Source organism: Seriola aureovittata, chromosome 16, assembly GCF_021018895.1.
Source record: "Seriola aureovittata isolate HTS-2021-v1 ecotype China chromosome 16, ASM2101889v1, whole genome shotgun sequence".
In the NCBI taxonomy this organism is placed as follows: Eukaryota; Metazoa; Chordata; class Actinopteri; order Carangiformes; family Carangidae; genus Seriola; species Seriola aureovittata.
In genome coordinates, this window is record NC_079379.1 from 18,580,109 (window position 1) to 18,601,102 (window position 20,994).

General features: G+C 41.2%; 1 protein-coding gene across 19 annotated transcripts in view; it reads left to right on the forward strand.

Moving 5' to 3' along the window:
* The window catches only part of adgrb2 (adhesion G protein-coupled receptor B2), a 212,253-nt gene that overhangs the window by 150,129 nt on the left and 41,130 nt on the right, over nt 1-20,994 (forward strand). For all 19 annotated transcript variants that reach the window (XM_056399496.1, XM_056399498.1, XM_056399502.1 and 16 more), the window contains 6 exons: nt 3,562-3,688; nt 14,002-14,105; nt 14,461-14,563; nt 15,078-15,228; nt 18,067-18,136; nt 19,626-19,692. In XM_056399496.1, coding sequence (XP_056255471.1) covers nt 3,562-3,688; nt 14,002-14,105; nt 14,461-14,563; nt 15,078-15,228; nt 18,067-18,136; nt 19,626-19,692 — 622 coding nt within the window. The remainder of the gene's footprint in view (nt 1-3,561; nt 3,689-14,001; nt 14,106-14,460; nt 14,564-15,077; nt 15,229-18,066; nt 18,137-19,625; nt 19,693-20,994) is intronic.

Consider the following 20,994-nt stretch of genomic DNA (forward strand, 5'->3'; position numbering starts at 1 on the left):
CTTCCTCTTTGTTGCCAGACTGCTGCGAAATACTTGATATATGTGTCCGACTTTGTTGCATGCCGTCGAACCGTCTGTGTTGGTAAATGAAAGGCACACACGCTTTCACATGCACATCTATAAGTTAAGCAACATGCATAAATCAGTGTATAACACTTCCCACTATCTGTCCATGCAACATACAATCATTAATGCATGAAAAGTAACAGTCCACATGGCTACGTTTTACTCGTGTGAGTGAAGCCATTTGTAAATATTTTACTTGACATCTCTTGGGAGTTCACATCTCATTCACATGTTTTATATTCATCATCATCAGACGAATCACTGTAAGCACGGTGGAATCCACATATGTGTTTTTTTTTTTATTAGAAATATAAATGTGATTGAAAAACATATCAAAAATACCTCACAAAATGAACACACTTTGGAGGATCTCCTCATGAAAAGTAACAAGTACACATATTTTCTCATTCCCTCTATGCCTGTCTTTCTCCCCATCCTCTCTCTCTCTCTCTCTCTCTCTTCCATGACCCACACACACACACACACACTCACACAAACACACAAGCACACAAAGCTTGCGCACCATGTTGCTAACTGTCAAGCTGTCTCTGAGCTTCACTGCTGTGACTCGTTTTCCGATCTTCAGTCTTTGAAGTGTCACTGTGCAGATGATGATCATCGGGGAATTGTACTCACATCTCATTACTGACATTATGAATTGAGTGTCGCTTCACTTGTGTGTGCTCATCTGGGTTTCTTGAGCATGTGTGCATTCCTTCATACTCAGATATACTTTTGAAAATTACAGTTGATACATTCTTGTCATTTGTTGTCACACTGATCATGTTTGAGTAAAGTATTTGCACGGTGCTGCGATTAACATGTTGTCTTTGGCGGTTGTCCATTGTCCATTTTTAAACAGCAGCAGAAAAGACAACATTACTACATTCTTTGTTTCTTTAGCCAAGATGCAGAAATAATTCATTGTTTGCTCAGTGTACAGTATATGCAAATATCTGAGCTACATTCTAACCAATTTGTTTGTGTGTTATTGTCATACAAATAAAGTGCTTAATGAAAACGAGCACACAGTGTGCAGCACAGAGCAGGATGTGCTTGTGATGAACATATAATCAGGAAAAATATTTGTAAAGAAAAATACTCACACTTTTATGTGTTGAGTGTGTGGTTTGAGATTTGCTGCAATAATGATGATGAAAAATACCATAATATTTGATATTGTTGGGTCTCATAAGCTGTGTCCCAATTCAGGGGCCGCATAGGAGGGGGGCGGTTTATGAAGATGCAGCTCCTCGTAGCCGCCATAGACCGCGAAGGCCAAATCAAAATGAGACGGTCTGGTCTACTGGGGATTTCTGCTGTGCGTGACCAGCTCTGCCCGCGCTTACCGCTGTGTCACAAAGTCCTGCTCCTGAAGCCTAGCAACCTTGTCATAATGTCACTTTTTTTTCACAAAAACTAACGTTGGACCGTTAGCTGTTCAACTGAGCTGAAGCCCAATACTTACATTTAAAAGTGTTATCCTCGGGCTCTCTGCCGGTGTCTTGGGATAGGTAGGGCCACGAAGGATCCACCTGTTGGAGCCTTCGTTGCCCCGGGAGAGAAGGACGCATTTCACGGCATTTGAAGGGGCCTTCGAAATTGGTCAGCCTAGTCGCACTGCCGCGATCAAATGCAGCCTTTGAAGGATGCAGCCCCTGAATTAGGACACAGCTATCGGTTGGGTAACCATGACAAAAGGGAATCTTAAGAGTTCCATATTTTTTTATTATTTTTAGGTAATGCTTTCTGTCTGGTATTTGTCCAAAGGCTAAAACCCAAAATCTTTCTGAAGAGACCATAAATACCACAAACAACAAGCCAGCTTATCATTTCTCATAAAGTGCAATTGTCACCAAAGCTCTCCCTCGAGATGTAAACAGTGCTCCGCTAAACAGTGTCGCCAGACAAAGCCCACATATTTTTCCTTGTATTGAGTGATTTGAAGATTGTAAATCTTATGCAAATCTTAATAAAACAAAGTCCTTATTCAGATAACACAATTTTCTCTCCATCCGCTGTTGAGGGTACTCATTGCTATTAGCCTGAGAGGAGGTAATTAAGTTCTCCACTAAAGCATTAGCTGTGAAAGAACAGTGTTCACCGTGCTGTCTGCAATGTGATTACATTTCACCTTTTTCTGCTCTACAAATCTTTGTGAAAAGAAGAACAAAATTAACACGCAAAATTTTTATTCCTATTATAAAAAAAAACATAAAAAAATACTTTTTTTGTTTCCCACATTTTCTTTAAAATGTAGTCATTGTCATTCCCCAGCATAAAGATTCTTTATCATTGCTGGTCAATGGAGGATGTAGCAGGCAGCAATCATTTTCCTTAGGTAATCTGCTTTTTCAGGACTGTGTGGGTGTGATGTGGTTTGATTAGATTTGTTCAGTGACCAAACAACCCACAGATGTCATCAGATTCTTGCAGTTGTTGCGCAGACCTGATCGGTGCACATTTCTATCTACCATCATGTTTTCCTCATGTGAAACCAGTGAGAGGAGCTCAGAAAAGAAAGCAGAAATGCCTTGTTTATAATATCGAAAAATGTTGTAGCTTGTGCAGAAAACAGCATGTTCTTGTAGGATCTCATTACTCGTAGTGAGAAGTTGATTGAAAAGATGTTTTCAGGGCGTTTTAGGCCCTCTTTACCCGTCAATCATGAAGCTGGCCTTCTTGAACCCATCAGAACACCAGCAGCTGCTCTTACACCTCCCCTGGTGTTTCTACCTGTCGCTGGTGACTGGAAAAGAAGTATACCCAAGGTTAAACATGAGGTTAATGTGCAGTGTGAGCTGCCAAGGTAATTTGTTCAGATAGAAGCGTATTGATCGACCTCTGCACTCAACCTTCTATTGAAAGCATTTAGAGGGAAATAAAGGGACGTGCAAATAAAGGGAAGAGGAGAAAGATGTAGAGTAATAAAGTGTACAAGGTTCCATTGTATGAGATTCTGAGATCTCTCTTACCCCTTTTGGAAGCGATCGACCATTTAGTGCTGAATTACCCCCATCAACCATTTAAGCCGCACTGTTTTTTGTTAACTGTTAGCTGACACCACCTCTTTCATTTTTCCTCAACAGCTTGAGACTGTTAGGGTGCTCGTCCAAGAAAGGGGAGATGGGATAGAAAGAAGAAAAGAAAAGAACAAAGATGAGAGAAAAAGTGTTTGGGCTGCTAAACACATAGAGGACTTGAGGACAAGTGGGGTGGCATGGGCTTCTAATGGCAGCAGTGTAATAGAGCCTGTCAGTGTGTGTGAGTGCTGATCACTGCATATTAAACCTATAGAGTGAATGGGTGAACTTGGTGAACTTGATGGTGAAGAGCGTCTGAAACGTTCCCTCCCTATGAGTTGGAACTTCCTAAAGGTGTGTGTAGTCATGTTTTGTGTGTGTGTGTGTGTGTATTTGTCTCACAGTCACTGTTTATGTCCCCTGTGTCAACAATTCCCTTCACCCTCCACCCCCCTTTTCTCTCCACCTCCAGGGAAGCTGGCGCAGAAAACTGGGGCACAGAAGGCTGCCAAACGCTCGCATCAACCACTGTCCACACCAAATGCCTGTGCAGCAGGATATCCACCTACGCCGTGTTAGCGCAGCAAGCTAAAGACCCGGTGAGTCACACCAATGTACTCTGATGTACTCTGTGGGACTTTGGGGGCTAACAAGGCAACTATTACCAGGGGCCAGGTCAGTGAGCTGATGAGTTGCTGTAGTATGAATTTAGCTGGCGTCCCTGTCACTGGGATTTTTCTGTAAAATACAACAGGCTGCTACAGCTGTCATTTGTTGTCTTTATAGAGCGATATCTATAGGTGGTGCTGGGATGACTGGTGTCTCACTTTTATAACAAGCATCTTTTCTTAGAAGAAAATGGGTGCAGCCTGAACACAGCCGTCAGTGTTCAACCATGTCACAGTATAAGATGCCGTTTTGATCACGGTGTCTTTCACTACACAAATTATATGTTGGTTGGCTGTCACTCTCCACGTTATGGAACTTTTTTTCTTTTCTTTCTCTTTCTTTTTTTTTTGAGCTAAAATTTGATAAAGGTCAGATTGCTCGGCAAGCTACTTCGATGTGATGGGAGAGGGAGGAAGAGACGTCAGGAGAAAGAAACAGATTTTGTTGTGTCTGTGTGTGATTTTGCCTGCAGCACAAACCTGCGCTTCTATAAATAGTTCTTGTGGCTTGCAGTGTGTGTTTGACATGATTAAAGAAGGCTTTTTAGCAGTTCGGGGTAATGCCTGTTCTAATACACTGACCCAATCTCCTCTATTGCGCTAATGGACATCCAAAGACCTGACAGCTCTTAGCTCACCTTCCTCTCAGACCCACCCTCTTCGTGCAACAGACCCTGATTCATTAACAACACTGTATAACATCCCACATCGTCACCCCATTTATTTCACACCTTCCATCTATACCTATACCTGCCTAACCCAATTTCTTATCTACAGCCACTGTCTTGCTCCCTTTTTTTCTTCTTAACCACATTTTTCCACTGATGTGTCGTCTTATCAGTCATTCCTCTCCTCTTCCTCATCACCCTATTTTTGTCAACCCGTCACCTTCTTTTTCACCTCGTTAACACTTTCAGTTGTTGTTCTCATTTTGTGCCACAGCTCCTTTACTGCTGTGGTCACAGAATGTTCCCCTTAGCTTTAGCTGTTAATTTGTCTCTCCATGCTTGCTTGCACCTTATACCCACGAGGACAGTGATTACATTAAACAATCAGGGAGTGTAAGGAGATGGAGTCTGGCTAAATTTGTTGTTACACACTAGAATGTATGGGAGGTCACCCCCCCCCACCCCCCCACCCACCCTCTTCTCTTAATGGTTAGATTAGAAAATGGAGCCAGCAAAGCAGATCCCCAGTAAGCACTGGAGAGTAACTCCAGGTGTCACAGAAATGGAAAGTGATTGTGAGGAATGGAGGTTTTTGGGAAGGAAATGTTCAACCAAACAGAAAAGGTCGTCTGGGCTCAGCTGGCAGGGAGAGCAAGAAAAAGAGAGAGAGAGAGAGAGATGGAGAGGAGATGTATGCACTAAGTAGTAATGCAATAACAACCCGAGTGCTGCTGAGATAAAGAGCTGTACACTTATGTAGACATCTATACCTCAGTAACCTTTTCAGTATAAAACGTTGCCTCCATATATATCCTCACTGGAGCTGTGTATTTACCATTTGCCATTTCAAAACACATTACTATTAAAAATGTCTCAATCGTCACGGATTGGGAGACTTTGTCTATGCTTGAAACTGAACATAGCTATTAGTGTTATAGAGTTAGAGTTGCAAATTGGAAGGAAGTGCTCTAGAGGTAGTTTTCCCCCAATCCAAATTCCAATTTCAAGTTTTTTTTTTTTTTTAAGTGCAGGTACAGTAATGGAATTTTAAGCTCTGTGATTGGATTCCTACATTGCATTTCCAAGATGCAATGTGGGAATCAATGTTAACTTTGCACTTTCCGTTTTTATATCCACAGACTCGTACCTTACTTTATATGTTGTATGTATGATTTTTTTTTTTTTAATCAAAGATCCATTTAGATTGTAATGTAATCGTTTGTCTTTTGAACAAGACTTTCTCATCAACAGCCAAGGGTGCCAAAGAGAGCTCTTCCAACTTTGCAACTCTATTTGATTATTTGTGATGATAGGGTCTGTTTTCCTTCTCCATAGTTAATTTTAATTTGTCTGGAAATACTTGAATGGCATAAAATAGGTCACACAGTAGGGATATACATTACCGGAAGGTTTAAAGTTCCAAAATATTTGAGGTTGCTCCCTGTTGTGCTCAAAGACAATTACCATCATCCTCACTTTTGCCACTGGTCATTTCTAAGTTTAGATGGATCGAGCCAAGTGACAGTTATCTTGAACTGTTGCTTGGATCAAGCCATCTAATCCATCCAGACTTGGATAAGCCAATTTCACACCCTGCTCGTGTCACTGTTGGTACAACTGAGAAGGTGACACTGACTTGCCCTTTAAATTGTGGATGCCCTGCCCTTTCAAAGGCTCTATAATAGATAGTCAAATAATCCCTCACAAAATGTAAACCTCTAACAATCAGCTGGCTTGTAAGAGATTTCTATACCATACTGTAGGAGAGATTATTCCCTTCTCCTCTTCCCCTGGATACCCCCCTTCATTCTTTTTTATTAAGTGTAAAGAGGGTCAAAATAGGGTGATGGCCTTCAGGTGAGTAAGTGCAGTTATTCATTATTTTGTCCCTCAAAGCCTGAATTACTTCACAGGGGTCTGGAACTATTACAGAACCTGGAGAAACATTAATTTCCATTATATGGAAAACACAATAGCTGTGACCTATAAGCTGAACAGGTCATTCCAGCCGCTATTTCTGGTTCCCATGACTCCTCTTCTAACTGAACAATATTGACTTTTCCCTCGTCACACAGTAAGCAGGTCGGCCATGTTGAGTGAAAGAGGACTAGGAGGGAAAACGCATTGACTTTTGTGACATTTGTGACATCTGTGAAGAGTGTGTTAGTCATTAGTGATTCATCATTCAGCCCTCGGTACCACCATTAGATCCAGTGCTGAGGACCGGAAGGTATGGGTCAGAGTTTTTGTGTCAATGGCTCTCAGTCAGAAGCTGCTGTGGCCAATGCTGAGTGCACTTTGTTGCTTTAGGGTGCTCCAGAGTTAGCTTTTTATTCCAGCGGAGATTGGATTCTATAAAAGAGGAAGGGAGCGACAGATTGAATTTGGCAACACATAAAAAAAACCCAGACACATCCAGACATGCAAACACAGACAACTATAGGTATGGATGTTTGCACTTAAAAACAAACACACACCCAAGCATGCATGCATATAAGTCTGCACACACAAACACACACACAGACACTCAAACACACACACACACACGCACACACGCACACACGCACACACACACACACACACACACACACACACGCTCTCATATGCTGTGTCCGGGCTGTGTGGCTGTTGGAGCAGAGCTGAGTATCAGCAGCCCAGCTCTGACAGCTTATCCTGGGCCACGGCGCTAGGGACAAGGGGGGTTGAGGATTAACCTCCATGTTTAATAGAAAAGCGAGGGAGGGAAGGGGGGAGAGAAAGAGATGGAGGGATTTAGAGGCAGTGCTGCCATTACAGGCCGTTTACAGTGGAGTGAGGGATAGCCAGTTAATCCTGTTTACTTTCTATAGCCTCTGAGATTTCTGTGTGTGTGTATGCGTGTGTGTGTGTGTGTATTCTGCTGTGCATCTATTGAGAGACCTTCACTATCAGACACAAGACAGAGGTTGTTACTTTAGAGAAAGAGAGGAGAGAGAAGAGAGAGAGAGAGAAAAAGGACTTGATTGAGTGAGGTTATGAAGCCATACAATAAACCAAGCCACTTAATTCCCAATATGACTGCAGTGGGAACACAGACCCTACGGATATGTCTGCACTCATTGCCTCCACAGTGCTCATAGGGATCATGGGATTTGGAGTTGAAGGAGGTACTGGCTTTATAAAAGTCAGTTTAACATTTTGTGCCTCCAGTTAATCAAGTGAGTTTTACCTCTCGCATCATTTTTTGTCAGCACATAAGGCCGCTGTCCTAGTTGTGTTCAAATTGATTACAGTTTTCAAGGCTACAGTGGGATTCATAGCTTGTGCTTGCCTAAGCAGGTAACCAGAAATGCAAGTGAAAAGGTCAGTGGTTCAAACAGCATTTGAGACCTTGATCCAGTCAGCATAGATGAGCACACAAATAACTACACATGCACAGGCTAGGAGATGAGAAATACCACAGCAGGCGCAGAGAAGTGGGGATGTGTTTGTGCTTCCATAACTTACTTACAAGCCAATTACTGTATCAAGGCAATTTTCTCAAAAGAACAATACATGAATTAATGTCTGTTTCTCCTGTAAAGGATTTCTCACAGTTTCTTTCACCTGCCACACTAACTGCCTTTGGCCCAATCATTCTCATGAAATAAATGGGCCTACTTGAGATGAATTGTGTCTTGTTTCCTCTACTGTCATTAGTGCTCACCGGCACCAAATCCAAATGGAAAATCTCACAGCTGAGTCTATTATTTAGACTATTAATGGCCAAAGTGACTGATTTGACTGGGGAGGGATGATAGGGATTATTATTGAGGCGCCACAAGATGGCAGCTCATTTTTTAATTTATCATAACTGAACAGGAGACAGCACTTAGAAAGAAAACAAGGCCTTCCCTAGATGAACGAAGACTACAAGGTTACGATATGCAAATATCTTGCACTTGTCAACTGTAATTAAAAGATGAGGGTTGCTAAAATTTATGAGGGACTCTGCGTGGAATTGCATTAAAATCTCTGACTCCCTTGTCAGATTAATTGAAGGTTAGTTGGTGACAAGGGAAATGATGACAGAGTAAACAGGTGAAATGATTTGGATATGTTTCTCTGGGTGAAGATGCACAATGGTTCAGCATGGATGTGGCAAGAACAGGTTTAATGGCTAATTGGATTTTTGAAAACTGAATAGAAAGTGTTGTTTTGGATGTGGCGACACATACATACACACACACATGCACACACAGTCCAAGAATAACAATTTGAGTGAGGGCACAGGATGGTAACCTCTGTTATAGTGTATCTATCACTGGACCGAGATGGTTTGTAGCCCTGAAGAAAAGGTGTATCTTGGTGCTACTGGCTTTAAGTTATAACTTTATGTTGGATTAGTCCTTTGCTCTGTAGGTGATACTCTACATTTAGCCTCAACAAGCAGTACAAACCTCAATAGTATGTAAAAAGTACCTGGGGATAAGGCCAGCAGTTGATATGATGACTTTACATTTTAAGTCACTATGTCAGCTCTCCAGGTTGTCACACACTGACAGGAGACTTATGGCTTGTCTTGAGACTACTGAAGTCAGAGCCTGTCAAGTTGAACCCTCGAGGATCAGCTGAAGTGATTCAGTTGAAGCATATCACCTTATATTTACCTAGTGCTGTGACAGCTAAAATGGCAACTGAATAGCAGGAACACTAGATTAGCAAAATCTAGAATGTTACATTTCTGCATTTGCACAGTCTGCTTGTGTGTACTGGTGTATTTGTATGCCTGTACCTGTGTGGGGACAAATGGAGAAAATGACTGCCAAAGGTAAATACCTTGAATTTTGAAAATGCCATCTTTACAAGAATTATTCAGCATTTCACAAGGGGCATACCATTTTCACATCTTTCATGGGACTGTGAGACACACCGCAAAAAACAGCATACTACAAGAGCGATGTTGAATACCTACAAATGTATGCACTAAACACAAACAGCTGTCTTATTTAGAGACTGAGAATGACCTTAACAGAAAAATGATAATGCGTTTACCTTACCTTTCAGCTGTGCAAGTTATCACTGTTCTCTCTCAAAAGCAAAGGCCGGAGCAACGTGATGTAGTTAAAACCTCTGCAGAACGTCTTAGAAAAGAGGTTGGGTCAAAAGCATGTAACTTTGACATACTGTTAACAGCCCATTTCCTACCAACACTCAATCTTTTTCCCCAACCATAAACCTACATTAGCTGATGTTTAGTCACTTTTAGGCCTGTGAACAGATTTATTACATGTATCATCTGTTCAGTTGATAAGGTGATAGGTGAAGGATTAGCTGATATCCAACCGATATGGGGCAACATGAGCATTCATTTGGATGGGTTTCTGGCCATCAATTGAATCCAAGTCCAATAATCGCTCTCCTTTTAGCTCTGTTTTTCTCTCCACCAACTCCTGGAGACCTGTTTAGATGTTAAATGCTCCACTAGCAAGTTGCTAGCTGCTAGCTTAGCTGTCTGTTTGGTGCTTGACAGGTAGCATGCAATGGGCTTTTAGAAAAAAACTTTTTTTTCGGGTAGTGTGGGCTATGAAACTAAAATAATACTGCTGAAATGCTCTGTAAAGCAGAGTGGAACTCCAGAGTCAGGTGGTAATTGCTTGTGTGTTTGTAACTTGTAAACATGGTCATTTGGTTCATTGTTTAATGTAAAAATAGTGATTATAGCATTTTTAACCAAGTAGTTTCCAGTTTGTCCCATGCTTAAGTTCATAACCAATTTCCATCATTCTCAGTTGTACTGTTTTGTGTATTTTGTTATTGGCAACTGTTAGCATGATAAAATGCTAAACTAAGAGGAAGATGGCCTTTCCTAGATGACTACAAGGTTATGTTATGCAAATATCTTGCACTTGTCAATTATAATTAAAAGATGAGGGTTGCTAAAAATGTATGAGGGACTCTGTGTGGAATTGCATAAGAATCTTTGAATCTTTTGTCACATTAATTGAAGGTTAGTTGGTGACAGGGGAAATGATGACAGAGTAAACAGAGTAAAACATTTAGGGTGAGATGCCCTTTGGGTAAAATCATAATTCAAATTTGATAATATTTGTGTGAACCAACAGGGTCTGTTATTGTATGTTTATCACTGGGACCAATATGGTTGGATAGCCCTGAAGAAAAGTTGTATCTTGGTGCTACTGGCCTTTAAGTTAAAACTTTGTGTTGAATTAGGCCTTTTCTCTATAGGTGATACTCCGTAGAGCAAAGCAAGTACTTAATCAATTACTTTTTAGTATTGTCCAGTACTTCAGTTTATCATTTCCATCAGCCCCAGCTGTACTGTTTTGGGGGTTTTGTATCTATTAGCAAATATTAGCATGGTAAATTGCGAAACAAAAAGGCTGAATTATACCCACATTAACATCAGCATGTTATCATCGTCATTGTTAGCATGCTAACATGTTAGCACAGTAGACACTTAGTCTAGCGACATAAGCATGATCTATCCTTAATATTAACTATGTATTTAGGCGGATAGTTTCATAAGCAAATGACAAAAGACCAACAGTATATTGTGTTTTTGGTATTAGAACTTGGGGGAAAAAAACTAAATGCCATTTTTTCAACTCACTATGTGAGTAGAGTAAGTACGTGAGTAGGTAAAGCTTTATTTATAGAGCACTTTTTGAAACCAGGGTTACAAGGAGCTGTATAGTAAAACATTTAAGAAATACATAGAAACATGAGTAGTGGTGAGGTTCATGGAGCAAGAGGAGACTTGGAAAAACCCACTGCTAAAGAGTGAGTAGACATAGGTTAAAGGTAAGGAGAGGAGGAGGCGGGGGGTGGGGGGTGGGGGGGTGGAGGCAGCAGGATAGGTAGGAGTGGAGGGAGGAGGAGTGTCAGTGAGAGGAGATAAGTAGGTTAAACTTCCTGAGCTGAAAATAGCTATCTTCTCCATCACATGGTAGCCAAGCTGCCCAGGGGAGCCTGGCCATATACAGCAGAGCCTCAGCACACTCTTACTAATCTGGTGCCTCTCTCTGTGTTTTTCTCTCTTCTCACACACATAGAACGTGCACACAAAACACAGGCACATATTTCCTCCAACTCCAGCATAATATCACTATATCTATTTAGGGCAGGGAATTTGGGTGACACTGTAGCCTTAGTCTTGATGTGTTATGTTTGTGTGAGTGTGTTTTCCTTTTTCATTTCCTCCATTGTAGCATCCTTCAACATTATGAAATTAGATGCCTAATCTCATCATACACCCATAACCTAACCATATCAATTAAGAAAACACTGTTAGACAAATTGACACTATCAAAAGCTGAGGGACAATTTGTGGATGTATATTGGGCAAATTACAAATAAGAGTATAATTTATTCCATTACTTGTCTGGTAGAGGCTAATTTAAGACAAAGTAAAATAGGGAGAGAGAGAGTGAGAGAGAGCAGGAAATTCAATAGGCTTGTGTGAGTGAGTGAGTGTGTGTGTGTGTGTGTGAGAGTGTGTGCTTTCCATTCCCCATGCATCCTCCATGTTTGATCTGTCAGACCTAAAATGCTGTGTATCCTTTGACCTTCCACTCTACATGAGATCAAACGCAGTGATTCTCTGTTGTGTGTCACTCTCCTCCTAGGCCTTTCCCTTTCTCCTGAAGCAGATGCTTGTCATATTCCCCATTTCTCTTTTTAGTGGGTGTCTCCTTTCTTACGAGGCGGTTTTGATTATGTTTCACCTCCATTCTCCTTCCAGTGTGTTTGGGTGTATGCTGTATTGGTATTCCAGCCTATCCCGCTTTCCTCTGGAGAAATTGGCTTGCTTTGATGGGCCAGGGAAAGCCACTAAAAGGGAAGCTTTGACTCTCGTTTCCTTTCTCCCTGTCTGTTTCTTCCTCCTCCTACTCTTTGCTTTCTCGTACTTGTTCTTAACTCTTCCCACTCCATCTCTCTCTGAATCTCTCTCCTACTCCTTCTTTTCAGTTTGTATTCTTTATCCTTCTCTGAAGTCCTCTCTCTTGCTTTCCCTCCTCTGCCTTCTATTCGTCTTGAATAGACACACAGAGAAACGCGCACACATGCAGCTTAAACACTCACTTTCAGTTACTTGGCACATCCGCCTGGACGTGTCTTTTTGTGTGAGTATGTACTTTATTTGCATTGAAAGACACCTTGTGCGGTGTATGTGTGTGTGTGTGTGTGTGTGTGTGCGTGTGTGTGTACAGTGATAAATCTTTGGGATGAAAGAGAAGGCTAACCACCCTAGGAGGTAAATTGAGGTAAATTGTGTGATTGAGAACTTAAAAGCAGGCCAAACATCAAGCCCATTTGGGACGCGGCGGGGTGTATGCTCTCCACGCTGCTTCATTTGTCTGTTCCTCATCCTTTCAAAGGCACACCTCGGGAGAGAAGCAAAGCAGAGGTGCGTTGTACATCATGACCTAAATTGCTTAATTATGCGCTATGGTCTAGTGCTTTTACCCTTGTACACATGAAATCATACAATGGGTCCAAATAGGTGCACAGCAGGTGTAGAGGAGGTTTTTCTAAAGCCTGCATCATGAAGACTTTAAGTGTGAATTGTCTGCCTTTGCAGTTGTCTTCGTGTGTCTGTCTTTATAAATAACAGCAAACTGAAGCTATAATTAGAATTATAAGGTCTGTAGCTACAATGCTATGAAAGTTCATAAGTCACATCATAATAGTCAAGCTAGGTGCACAACTTCTAACAGACAGCAACTTTCAGAATACTGTATGTGTTATGTGTTATTATCCAGCTCTATCTAACAGACTCTTGTAATTGTAATTAAAGATAATTGCTCATAATTAGTATTAAGCTATCATCACATGGGGTTTCCGGGGGGATTACAAGTAAGGGGGAGTGTAAGAGTTAAGTGCAAAGCCGTTACTTTAATCTGTAGAGGCAACATCAAAGTAATCAGATTTATTCCAAATTCAGTTATCACTCCCTCACACATCATCCATCTAACTAACAGCTGAACCTGTGTATGACACTCAATATTACAGTGAACCATAAATTTTCAGGCAGCCATCAGAAACCAGCTTCAAACACATTCCTGACGCGCAGGGTTGTTTGCATTTCACTGTCATTTTTGTTGTAGGTCATGTTTTTGGTCAAGTTAAACATGGTGGACAGTATGGACCGTGACCTAATTAAAAATCCGACTTGCATTTGACTGTCATATTCATGCATCTCTGGAGAAGAAGATGGCTTGGAGGTCTGTAGTGGGGCTAGCTGTAAACCAGTAGTAACCCCATAGATACTGTATAAATGCATATTAACTCTCTCATAGCAAAGCCAAGTAGCGTCTGATCCGCATAAAGCCCTCTGAAGATGAGACGTAAAGACACAGCGTAAAAAATTATTATTTTATGGTATATGCGTTATTATTAGTTTTTCTGTTTCTTTTCAAAATATGTCACATGACAGAAGGTGAATACACTGTGTTTTTTTGTATTATAATATATGAAAAATATTTGGGTTTGTCAAACAAGGTACATTTGTGGGGTAATGCATTGCAATAATTATTAACTATCTATTTCCCCTCTCTCTGTCCCTCCTCTTTCCCTCCTTTTCACTCTCTCCAGGACATGGGTCCTACCAGCATGCCCTCTGTGCCCCTCATGGTGGGCTGCGGGGTTTCCTGCACCGCTCTGCTCATCCTGCTGCTCATCTACGCTGCCTTCTGGAGGTGAGAACACACACACACATATATATGCACGTACACACACAGACTTGTTGGAGTCATGCATGTGTCTGTATTCACAAGTCCCTAAACGCGTCCCTAAACACTGTTCAGGCTACATGTGCTTCCTCCGTTGTGCCAAAACTCCAGTGAAGCCTAATAAGGAACAAATGGTTCAACTACAGCAGGGGGTGGTGATTAGTTTTGTGGTAACACACATGGCAGATGGCAAAATCAAGCTAATGACTCTGCAATGTCCAAAAAGTTGCTGTTCAGTCCATCAATCTGTCATTAATACTTATCTCACATGTCTGTCCTCTCTCTCGCTCTCTCTCTTTCTCTCTCGGCCTCTGCTCTGTAGGTATATCCGTTCGGAGAGATCCATCATCTTGGTGAATTTTTGCCTCTCCATCCTGGCCTCCAATTTATTGATTTTGGTGGGACAATCTCAAACGCTTAGCAAGGTAAGGTGCACTGAAGCACAAAATGAAAACTTCATACTTTCCACCTCATCAACACCTTTGCGACTTCAGTGATACTGCTCGAGACTAAGCCATCTCCAATGCCTAGAGACAAAACCGTCAAAAATAACAGTAGACAAGGTTCAAAAATAACAGTAGACAAGGTTCATTCAGTGGAATCCTCAAAGTGGAAGCTGACATTTTTGGCACAAAACACTCTTGAGTTGTCTGACTAAGTAGTGCGTGGTGGTCAGTATCGATCAAAATCAGGAACACAGGAGGGCCAGGTTCCACTGCTATTCTTCTACACAGTGTGATCTTTATCAAACTTCCCTTTTCCTTTTTGTCCTCTTTATTTTGCAGAGTTTTTATTTTCCCCTGCTGACTAGTCCTAAGAGATGATTCACTATGACACTTCCCACAAAAATACTTTCTTTTTTTTTTTTGTTACTTTTTTGTAAAACGTCTCCAGCTGTTTTATCTCTTTCTTTCCCCCTGACTTTTCCTTTCTCTTTAGGGCCTCTGTACTGTGACTGCTGCCTTCCTGCATTTCTTCTTCTTGGCGTCCTTCTGCTGGGTGCTGACAGAGGCCTGGCAGTCCTACCTGGCTGTCATTGGCAAAATGAGGTCGCGACTGATTCGCAAGCGTTTCCTGTGCCTCGGCTGGGGTGAGCATCTACAAGCACTTGCGCAAATATGACTGTAGTGTTAAGTTTGGCACCTGGTTTGGATTCAGCTTTACTGTTAAGGCCTTTTTAGACCGGGAAATGGCAAAGGGAAATGTATCCGTGAGTCTTCGTGTAACATTTGGTTAGGGACGACTTACATACAAAGCTCCCTGTGCTTCTTTCTTTTTTTCTCTGTACTGTGCCTTTGCTCCCTCCTGGCATGTTGTTCTCAGGATGATGCATTATTTCATTCAACAGGGAGGGGAAAAAAACTCTCGGAGGCATACTAACAGGACATGCAGTTTATTAAAAAGACACAAGTGTATTTGTACAACACAACTAATGGTAGCTTCCTTCATTTTTGACTCAACTGACCATTCCCTCCCCTCCCATGTTATAATGCTATCATATGTTTTAGTTTTTATAAATGATAATAAATATAAATTATGTTACTTTTCCTTCATTAACTAGTTAACCAGTAATATTGGCTTACATTGGCGTCACTAGGCAATGCAGCTTAATAGCACAACAGTTTTGGGCAGGTGAGGATACTGTTTTACAGATTAGGATCATACTATCATTAGTAATTAGTTACTTTTATCCATATTTCACATTATTGTTTAGTCTTCATTTGATAATGAAAATTGTAGCACACTTTAACACCACCACAATGCAATGCTGTGTCTGCACAAATGCATATGAGCATTTTGTTTGTCAACATTAATCACAAGCATTAATATCTGCTGCTGTGTGCTTGGTATGGTGTATTGCTGATGTGACTTGCCCACATGTGAGTCAAGCATTTTGGCCGGTAGATTTCCGTAGTTACTGCATTTTGAAAGAGACTCATCAGCATTTACAGTGGCATCCGCCATAACACTTAGCTACCAATATAAGTTTCTGCTGTTGCTCCTGTTGGAAATATAAACTGCCCCTGTGTGCCAGAGGATTTGTCAGCATTGCAAATGAAGACGCTTTCATGAAGTGGGTGCAGATTGAACCACTGTTGTGTGACAGAAATTGATGACAGACGGCAGCAAGACAGCCATATTCTACATGAAAATGTAACAGAGTGTTTTGTTGTAGTGTTGAAATTGTTGGCTGCATTATTCTTCATAATCTCTATTTGCATTTATATCCCCTTTTTCTTTGCTGTATACCATTATACTGTATTTGCTGCTTCCATTTAAATTTATAGACATTCATTATAGTTTCTAATGTTGTTTTATCTAATACAGCAGAAGTTTCACACTATACATTCATGGCACAGGTAATCTCTCTCCTCTGTGCCATTCAGCCTCCATGTCACTCTATTATGCCGTCCTCTCAGTGTACTACAACATGATGCAACAGGCACCAGGGATGTTAGGGTGTAATCAAAACATATGATAACATCTGCACAGCACTGGCAAGATGTTTCGAGATAGCCCTAGAAATTACAACCGCAACCCCCACCACCACACACACACACACACACACACACACACACACACCACACACACACACACACACACACCAACACAGCATCTGTTCATTTCACTTGCTATCGATCCCACCAGCCTAATCTGCCAAGTCACTGATGCCCTTACCTGATACAGAGCAGGGAGAATGTATAGATGTTGTACAGTCACAGATAGAGGGAGAGATACTGACACAGTGTGTGTGTGTGTGTGTGTGTGTGTGTGTGTGTGTGTGTGTGTGTGTGTGTGTGTGTGTGTGTGCGCGCAGCGGCAGCTATAGAATTAGCCGATAAACTTACAAATGCTCATGACATGCATGAAGCAGTCAAGCAGAGTGGAGAGGATCAAACAGCTTATCCCCCTCTCGTCCATTTCGCAATTTTCTCCCCAAATTATGTGATTGAAATCAGTTGCCATGGAAACAGGAGATTTGGGGTGTGACTGGACCTGTGTTGGATTAGCAGTGAAGTGTGTGTGTGTGTCTGTGTGTGTGTGTCTGATATAGATGTGTGTGTACAGTACTATATATCTGTAAATGCAAGATTGATGCTGTTGTTGTCTAATTGAAACTTTGCGCATGCTAGTTAGTGGACCGGCCTGGCTCCCCACCATCTTATTTGTTAATGTTAATGTGACTTTTTCTAATTGCTTTTCATTTGCAGCCATAATCACAGCTTTGTTAATTACATGAATATTTCAGAGCCAAGCTCATTACGGGCCCAGCATATTTCCTTCTTTTCCTGGCACGCGCTCTGTGACACTCAGTTTCACTCTCTTTCACTCTCATTTACACACGCAGGCACACACGCACACGCAGGCACACACACGCACGTGTACGCACACACGCACGCACGCGCGCACGCGCACACACCCTCATGCAGTCACACGCATATTGCTTGATTTAGCTAATTAATGCATGACTTATTGACCACTCCAAGCTATAACTCACTTTTTTAAAAACTCTCTCTCAGCCTCACATGCTCACACACTCACAGCGATACGCACCCACCCACACGTAGAGGCGTGGGGCATGCATGGGTCATCCACGGCGGTGTCAGTGTACACAAGATGTCAGTGCAACTAGAATGTCCTGACATGCTACGGCAGAGCTTTCATCCCTGCGATGGACTTGTAGATGGTGTAAGGCAGCACATGCAGAGCACATGGGCTTACCTGCAGAGCACTCAGCCAGTTTCAGTCACATATGCACATCTTACGCGCTATTGCATGGCTGCTTTGCATTTGAATGGAAAGAGCCGTATGGAGTTGTTCTCACTGGAGAATCTTATTTGGCCGACATACTTCACCGTCCCCATTATGGCTCCCTTTTATCCTTTGTCTCGCCCTTTTTGATCTTCTTCTCTCTGTTCATCTGCAGGTCTTCCAGCCCTAGTTGTAGCAGTGTCGGTGGGTTTCACCAGAGCAAGAGGTTACGGCACAGCCAGCTAGTGAGTACCCCTTCTAATACCAGATTTTAGCTCTCATTTCTGCTTGGATGGGCTAGTGGCTCAGCACCATCCACTACCCTTATCGCTGACTCCTCAAAGCATACCAGAGGTTTCCTTTGCTGTTTGAAATAATATATCTGCCTTTCCTTCCCTTTAGGTTACAGGCTGAGGTCAATTTTATTAAATAAGTTAGGTGGTCATTAATTCAGTGCAGGCAGCCCATCTCTGCTATAAAACTAAATCTATAAACCCCTAATTGCACATTATTCGTATCAACAAAAGTCACTTTTTCCTCCATCCATCTAGCCATCCAATTTCTATACCAACTTATTTCCATTCTGTAGAGAGCTGTAGAGATTCTTCTTGAGAAACATTAAAGTCTCTGAAAACCAGGTTTAAAATCGTTTTCAAGCTTTTCTCTGTAACTTTAAATATGTAGTCGTTTAAAGTAGGAAAAAACATCCATAAGTATTATGCATTAATTATTAGAGTCAAAAGTTCTCAGGGCTAACAAGCTAAATATGCTCCATCAGGTCTCTATGGGTGCGATTTGATCAAATTTGTCTGGCAACATAAGCAACAACCCCAGAATTGTCTATACTTCTTGATTCAAATGTTGCTAAATTCTGATTGGTGCACTGGGATATGTAATATGACCTTTTTGCAAATAAGCCCCACCCATTTGAATCCAGTGCCAAAAGCAGGGATAAAAACAAAAATACAGAAATCTTACACATCTAATAGCCAAAACTATTACCTACTACCATCTATTATATTACTATTATGTGTTTACAGAGGACTGCATCAATCAAGTGATTGAGAAAATAGTTTTCTTTTATGGCCTTTAGAATAAAATCAGTCTCATTTGGGTGTTAAGATTATCTATTTTCCATGTTCTGAAAAGGACATATAACTAGTCGGTGGTGCAAGTGACTGAATGAAGGCACATCATAAAAGATGCTTACAGACATGTTCCCTCTTTCTTTCTTTATTTCCTCTTATGTAACATCTCATTAATATTAGGACTGCACTTCAGCCTTTGAGCTGCGTGTGTGTTTTTCATCTTTTGCTTCCTCTTTATTGAGCTGCAATTAAGAAAACAGAGGGGTTTCAATATGCTCTGATGACATCACTGGAGGATATATAAACTCATTAAGTCTCAATGGCTTTCAGACCAAATGAAATTTCACAAGACCATGTACAGTCTGAGGATATGTTTTAGGTAATGTAGCCAACATAATAAATTTGCTCAACACTGAGGGCAATATTTACAGAAAACTTACCTACCCATAGAAATGACTTTATCCCTCACTAAGGCTATTCAAGTAAATGTGATATTTAATTAGGACTCACTAGGCACTCACAGCAAGTGAAATGTGAGACCTGAATGTGGTGAAGTGATATTTCACACACCAGTAGTTCTGTGATTTTGCTGTATTTTGTCCCTGAAACGCTTCTCTGTTCTTTTTTTCCTTTTCTTTTCTCCTAGCTGCTGGTTATCCTTGGAGGGCGGTCTGCTTTATGCCTTTGTTGGGCCTGCTGCTGTCATTGTATTGGTGAGTCTGTCCAATGTACTCTCATCACGACAAGATTCCCTCACTCTCAGATGAACCATGCCACCAGACTCATGCCTTTGTCACCGGTTACATTGGCAAAATCCTACAAATATTTTACTTAGACACCCTTTCAAGCTAGGTGCTTTAAAACAGTCTCCTATTGACCTCTGACTGTATTCCTTTCCCTTCATTCCCACTTGAACATGAAAGCATACATACCCAGGGTGTACTCGACAAAATGATGACCTTAGCACTTTGATCCTTGAATTTTGAAAATGTCAGCCCAGAAAAACAAAAATATATTCCAGCAGACGAGAGCAGCACACGGCTGGACTGAATTCTAGCCCAGCAGCTAAATTTCTCACTCATATGTGTACTTTTAAAAGTATGAGTCACTGTACCCAATGTTTTAAAGGCAAAATCTTTTCCTTTTTTTTCAGATATAAATATGTGACTAACAGTGGGCGCCACACTCAGAATAATATGTCTTTTGTGTCTGCCAATTGCTATGAAACACATTTTTATGACCAAGTAAATATATTGTTCTACAGCAGAACTGAGTGTATTGATTGCATCTCAGTGGTGTTTTAATCATCTGTTGTGTGCTGGGGTATGTGTGTTTTTTTCTAGGATTAGTTAATTTCTCCTCAATGAATCCCTGGGTGGATATTTCCACAACTAAGCTTAATAAGTCTGGATGGGGTACTAAGCTACAGTTTGGTAATTGCTGCCACAGCTGTTTGTTGCTTGCACACTTGCTGTATGGTCAGAAAGGAAAGGTGTGGATCACACAGCGTCACAGGTGTGTTGTTTGTAGGTTTTTTAGTAAATTCTTCACAAGAGAACAACAGTTTGACAGTTTCCGTAAACTGCAGTCTGAGACACAAGGGAACACAGGATTATATAGCGCTTATTATGAAAATGAAGTGAGTTCTAATGGTACTGTTATTTATAGGGTGCACAGTGAGAAAACACTGCAAAGAAACCTGCATGTTTAGATTCATAATTTCGTGTTAAAGTACACACAGGCTTTGTCTAAATAAATGCAATATGCTTAAATTTACAAGGGTAATATGAATGAATGATAATATAATAAAGGTGAGGCATTTGGAACCTTCATTTGGAAAAGGTCAAAGGTTGCAGCCATCATGTAAAATCAAAGGACAGTCATCCTTGTAAGTTGTTTATCAGTGTCTGGTGTTTTTTGGTACGTTTCCAACTTTCCTTCATCTCTGCCTCCACAATGTCGATGTACACTCTACACCCCAGCTGCTGTGTGATGGTCCCCAGGCCCCTGGTGTT